The sequence below is a fragment of the Otolemur garnettii genome, unplaced genomic scaffold, assembly GCF_000181295.1.
Source record: "Otolemur garnettii isolate 467f Iridium unplaced genomic scaffold, OtoGar3 scaffold00299, whole genome shotgun sequence".
In the NCBI taxonomy this organism is placed as follows: domain Eukaryota; kingdom Metazoa; phylum Chordata; class Mammalia; order Primates; family Galagidae; genus Otolemur; species Otolemur garnettii.
Window position 1 is genome coordinate 436,753 of NW_003852694.1, and position 6,213 is coordinate 442,965.

At 38.0% G+C, this 6,213-nt stretch overlaps 1 protein-coding gene across 1 annotated transcript in view; it reads right to left on the reverse strand.

Moving 5' to 3' along the window:
- Positions 1-5,692, reverse strand: part of CLEC1B (C-type lectin domain family 1 member B) — a 6,924-nt gene extending 1,232 nt beyond the window's left edge. Inside the window, exons 1-5 of the mRNA XM_023508960.1 lie at positions 5,531-5,692; positions 4,810-4,908; positions 3,713-3,823; positions 3,409-3,560; positions 1,062-1,168 (exon numbers count right to left, since the gene is read on the reverse strand). Of these exons, the coding sequence (XP_023364728.1) occupies positions 1,062-1,168; positions 3,409-3,560; positions 3,713-3,823; positions 4,810-4,908; positions 5,531-5,594 (533 nt within the window). The 5' untranslated portion in view covers positions 5,595-5,692. The remainder of the gene's footprint in view (positions 1-1,061; positions 1,169-3,408; positions 3,561-3,712; positions 3,824-4,809; positions 4,909-5,530) is intronic.
- Positions 5,693-6,213: the final 521 nt, after the last annotated feature.

The window sequence follows — 6,213 nt, forward strand, 5'->3', positions numbered from 1 at the left end:
CAAATAAATACACAACAACATTTCAGACAGCATTTAAAATTTATGAGAAAGCAAAACAGTGCAATAGACTGTGGACGAGGGCTGAAGGAAAGCTAGTTTAGTTTGGGTAATTAGACTTGGCCTCACTGAAGAAGTGATGTTTAAACAGAGACTTTAGTCACAAGGTGGAGACAGCCAGGGAGTTATGGAGACAGAGCTTGAGAAGGAAGCAGAGAGCACCAAAGCCGTAAGAAAACAATAACACCACCACTTTCATTTGTTGAAAGAAGAGAGAGAATGCCAATTTTTCCACTATCCTGTAAATGAGGCAGCGAGTTAAGGCCCAAGGTCTGTGAAGACACTTGCTTGTAGTTGTGGTATCCTGGGCTCCCACCTATATCGCAAATAATTAATACATACTTGTTGAATATCTTAATTAATAATTTAGGTAATCATCAGATTGTGTACAAGTTTTAATTATCAGTTTAAATTTTTATTGGAGAAAGATTTCAGCTTTGATATACAATGACTAGAGACTGGACAGCTGTAGTAAACAACTCAACTCTTAACGTGATTGACCCCCTTTCCAGCATTGTCTGTTGGAGCTGCATTTCATGGCCATTGGAACTCTCTTGTAAACTAGTGTACCTACTTCTTGGAGTGGATAGAAGAATGGGTAAAATAATACAGAAAAGTCAAAGTAAAAGTCAAGGTAATAACTTTCAGCCACAAAATAATGCAGGTGAGGAAAGAATCAGAGCAAATTAAACACGCACACACATGCACAGACATATGATCTTACAGTGATAAAGTTGAATATAGGAATGAGTGGGAAAATATTGAGAAAAAGGTGGATTGTGGCTTGGATAAAATACAGAAGAATGGGAGAAAGGAGGAAGTGGATTTGTCTTCTTACCAGTGTTCTCTGGCTAGAAGTAAGTGATTCAGCTGCTGCTTATATACCCAGAGCAGGGTAGAGAGACACTGCCCAGATTTTAAGTATCTTGTACTCAAGTGGAAAGAGGATCTCAGGGATATAAATCTCTAGTAGTGTCTTTTATTCTGAGTGTCCAGTGACTTACATATTTTTGGAGAGTACCAAGCCATCTTCCCACATCCAGGTCCCATTAGAGTTCTGGCGAGATAATCCAATCCAACGAATTAAACCAGTCCTACCTTTCAGGTATTCCTATGGAGGACATACATACAAATACAATGGTCAGAATGCCTCCCCTCCACAATGACATAAAGATAAGGCTTCAAGATAAGACTTTTGGCAAAAAAGAAAGTTGGGTTATAAGTATATATTAATATTGATGGTTTGATATTGATAATTATACCAAGTTGACTTGATTTAGAATTTTAAAAAACAGTAATACACAGGAAAAATTGTACATAAAATTGCTAATATTACAATCTTATATGTTTGTAATACATTCTTAAATCAGTCAAAGATTAGACTCCCAAATAGACTACAAATATATTTGATGAATGGTAAACAACTATTTGGTAGAAAAAAACAAAAAGAAATGCATTGGGTTTTCTTTGTTTTTGTTTTTGTTTTGAGACAGAGCCTCAAATGGGTAGAGTGCTGTGGCATCACAGCTCAAAGCAACTTCCAACTCCTGGGCTCAAGTGATTCTCCTGCCTCTGCCTCCCAAGTAGCTGGGACTACAGGTGTCTGCCACAATGCCCGGCTATTTTTTGGTTGCAGCTGTCAATGTTGTTTTGTGGGCCCGGGCTGGATTCGAGCCTGCCAGCTCAGATGTATGTGGCTGGCGCCTTAGCTGCTTGAGCCACAGGTGCCAAGCCAAGAAATGCATTGTTGATTTAACAATCATTAGATTTAACATCTACTTGCTTTTGTTTTATTGCTTAGCTTACCTATAAAATCTTACATATAGGTAAGTATTAGTTGATTGCATGAAAGAGAGGTATTTGATAACTTTCTCAAGAAGATTTATAAATAACGAACATTTATCTTTCCTGATTTTTTTTTTGTACTTAGCAATCATCACTATTTATCATACTTATTGTATTGTTCCTTGCCTGTTGCTCTGGCTAGAATATAAGTGCCTTGATGGTAAAGATTTGTTTTTGTTTGATTTATTATCAATATAGGTCCAGGTCCTGAAATAGTCCCAACACATATTTGTTGACTTAATGGATGAATCAGTCAATCAATCAATTTGTGGACAACAACATTAAAAGAAGTCCAAATGCCCATATATTCTCCTTCTTGCCAGAATAATAGGTAAGAATACATTCTTGGCAAATGAAAAAGTGACTTGAGCTTCTAGATGAACATATGAGACTTGGAATGGCATTGCACAAGCAATATTGTGTGAAAAATCTCTTTTCTTTTGACTACTTATTTCTTGAGGCTCAAACCACTGATACACTTTCTGTTAACTCCTGATTTATTCTTTGAAATATTCCACATTATATACTTGGCTGTAGAAACTGACAGATAAATTCTACCTGAAATTCTGTCTGAAATTAAACTATTCTTTATTTCTGAAATGTTACATTATTTCTTTTAGTTATAAATCTTCAGCTTGGCATCAGCCTAGGGTAGTAAGATTTAGGACATGCTTATTATATGTCTCCAGTTAATCTTTCTGTAATGGAGGTGACATTTTAGGAAAATCTTCTTTTTTACCTTAGTTGAAAGAAGAGGCTTTTTTTTAATTTTTTTTTTTTTAATTTTGGAGTTTTGGGCCAGTGCTGGGTTTGAACCCACCACCTCTGGCATATGGAGCCTGCGCCCTACTCCTTTGAGCCACAGGCGCCGCCCTAAGAGTTCATTTTTTTATGTGAACATTTTCTCTATAAGTCTGAGCCCACAAACAGATAAATAGATGGTACAACAGATTAGAATGGCAGGGGATACAAATGATCATGAACATCACTGGGCTGACTCCTCCAGTCTGACCCCCATGTACTGTAGCTCTCAGGAAGGTACAAGTCAATTACAGCAACTCTGTACACCATGACTGGATTGAGTATTTGAGCTTTGTAATTTTTTTTTTTTTTTTTGAGACAGAGTCTCAAGTTGTTGCCCTGAGTAGAGAGTGCCATGGAGTCATAGCTCACAGCAACCTCCACCTCCTAGGCTCAAGCGATCCTCTTGCCTCAGTTTTTCTATTTTAGTAGAGACGGGGTCTCGCTTTTGCTCAGGCTGGTCCGGAACTCTTGAGCTCAAGTAATCCACCCACTTCAGCCTCCTAGAGTGCTAGGATTACAAGCATGAGCCACCCCGCCCAGCAAGCTCTGTAATTCTTATTAAATTTGATAAGGTTGTTAGATTGGCATAAGCTGAAAGACATAAGAACGATGTTTAAAAACCCCAAAACAAAAAAGGTCAAATGGTACATTTAAAATTTTTCTCCCTATATCTCTAAAATATTTCACATAGGATCTCCTTACCAGAATGTTCTGGTTGGCAATCTTCAGGAGAATAGCGTTCCTGTCAGTGCAATACTGCTTACTTTCTTCCCATGTCAAGTTGTGCCTGAAGAATCCGTAGCAACTATCTCCATAATATCTCCAGTTTGCGTCACAGGGGCTGCATTTATGGCCTTAAGGAAAAACCAAGCACGAGACCCATTTCACTCTTTGGGATTACATTTTCCCAATTCCTATTTCCTGCAGATCTCAAGGCTCTTCCAGTTACTATCACAGAAATATTCCAGGAGTTGGGAAGATGAAGAGATTACCAAACCATACTTACTTTTTGGTTCTAATTGTTTGGATAAATGTTGGCAGAAGTTCTTTGCTAACTGTTCCAGAGCTCCTGAGAGATGTTCATTTTCAGTTTGTAGGTAATTTTGCTGTGTGACAGCTAGATGTAAAAATTAGACAATAACAATTCTGCCCCAGCATTGTAAGGAAGATAGAAAGATCCTTCAGTGAACTTTCATTTTAGTAGAATTACCAAAATGGAGAGTTTACTAGACACACGGAGTAAAGGAGAGTTGAAAAGGGGTAAGGGAGAAGAGGAATAAAAGAACAAATTAATAAATATACAAAAATAAAACCTGAGGGTCATCTCAAATAATAAGTGAACTATTTGAAGGAGACAATAACAAATAAGACAAGCCCAAGATCCAATAACCCGCCCATTCCCTTAAATACAGAATTTTTTGCTTTGATATTGATACAGATTTCTCAGCAAAGTTCGTAAAGGTGAATGACCCCTGTTATTTTCTGTTCCTTAGGTAATGCTAAGATATTTATTCATTTCAAAATGCATTGATTTCTTGTTATGCTTAAAGTTCTTGTGATATTCAGGTAAATAAAAGATGGGGCATGAAAGACTCTAAAATAGCCTATGAAAAATAAACAACCCCACAGACTACAATGAGACTTACCGGAAAAATAAAACCTAGGATTTCAGTAAACAGAATGAGAAGCAGGACATTTTAGGTAAAGAGAGCAAATAAAATGAGCAAAATTTCAGACAAGGTGACACAGGATTTATTTATGAAATCAAGAAAACTTCACTTTGGCTGGGTTTTAAGATATGTAACACATAGAGAGGAAAAAAGTGTTCAATAAGATAGTTTTGATTCAAACTAAAGACGAATTTAAATGCCAGTTTTAAATCTTAAAACTAATTTCTAATTTATAAAAAAAGTTAAAAGTGATTTTAATCAAAAGGGAAAGGTCGGAGCTCTCCTTGATTGAGACTATCTTGACAGCTATGTAGAGGACAATTGAAATAGTGACGAATAGATAAATAGTGACAATTAAGAGGCTCAGTGGGATTCACCGTGATTCATCAGTATTGCCTTCCTCAATCCAATCTTTGGCAGAGTCAATACTTACATATAATCCCCAGAGCCACCATGCCAACCACCATCCCCATGCACAAGACCAGCAGAATCAAAGCCAGCATACGCCACCAGGAGGAGGAAGCAGACTCGCCTGTAAGCACACAATAAAGATGTGTTGAAGCCGCCAGTGCGGCTGAGTTGGGGCAGGGTCACATCTGCCTCTGCCTTCTTGGGGTTTTCCACGTCATATAAACGGCTTCATTGGATTGGCAGATCTCACCTGTGACCTCTCTTGCCTTGGTGACCATGAATTGGCACCACCCACTGCCATACCACACATCCATCCCACCCCATCCATACCCACATGGCACCACCCCATCCATACCCCACATGGACTTTCCTTCTCTAAGCCAAAATGTAGTTAACTGTTCACGCTTGGTGCACCTACCCCCATAAATAATGGACAGTCACACCATTTGCTGACATTTGAGAAAATGGAGCTTCCAAACAGTCTTTTCCCTTATCTCTTTGCTTCTATGCCCTTCAGCATTGAACTCTAAGAGCCTTAACATTCCATGCGCTTATATTTTTGTATATATTCTATATAAATCACTATGAGCCTTTGTAGACACCACTCAGATGCTGCAGAGAAAAAAATATCATTCAGGAAAAAAAAAAAAACAACTATGTGTTATCACTAGTAGAAGAAAAGAATATAGGATTGACCCATTTCACTAATTAATTTCCAGATTGCTGGCTCTAGACATACTTACCTGAGGTGAGACCTGGCTTTTGACTTTTAACATTTAGGGTGACATATCCATCTTCATCCTGCATGGCTGCCTTTGTACTGCAAGTCAGCTCAGGGTTCAATGATTTTACAAAATGTGGTGTCCACGCTTACAATTCCAATATCTGCCGGTGTGTGATCCTCCTTTCTCTGGTAGGAAAGAACCATGTGAGTAGAGACACATATTTTTTTTTTGCTTTGTGTTTTCCAGGAAGCCCTTTTATAGCTGTTCAGAGATACATGAACCTTGAGCTCAAAAACAAAAATAATAATAACTTGTGGTAAAGGAATAGATAGGGCATTTGTTTCCTGTTTCCTTCAACTGTGAAGAAAGGGATATTCCCCTCGTGTGTATCCTTTGAAAGAACAAAAGTTCATGTTTCTTCTTACTCTAGAAGAGTCCAAATCGTAGTGTTCAAAAGAAGTGATTTCTGATGAAAGTTCATGTCTAAAACATCAGCAGATATACATACAATCTATCCCATCGTGAGGGACAAGGAGCCGGTCTAACATAATTGATCTGAAATGAGGCTACATCAGATTTTCGTGGTCTTGTATTGGAAGAGACTACTCCTAATTATGACCTGGAATTTATCCAAATCTTGTCTCTTTTATAAGTCAAATTGTCACAGGTGTGTGGGCTTCGTGTAAGGCAAGCTTCAGATA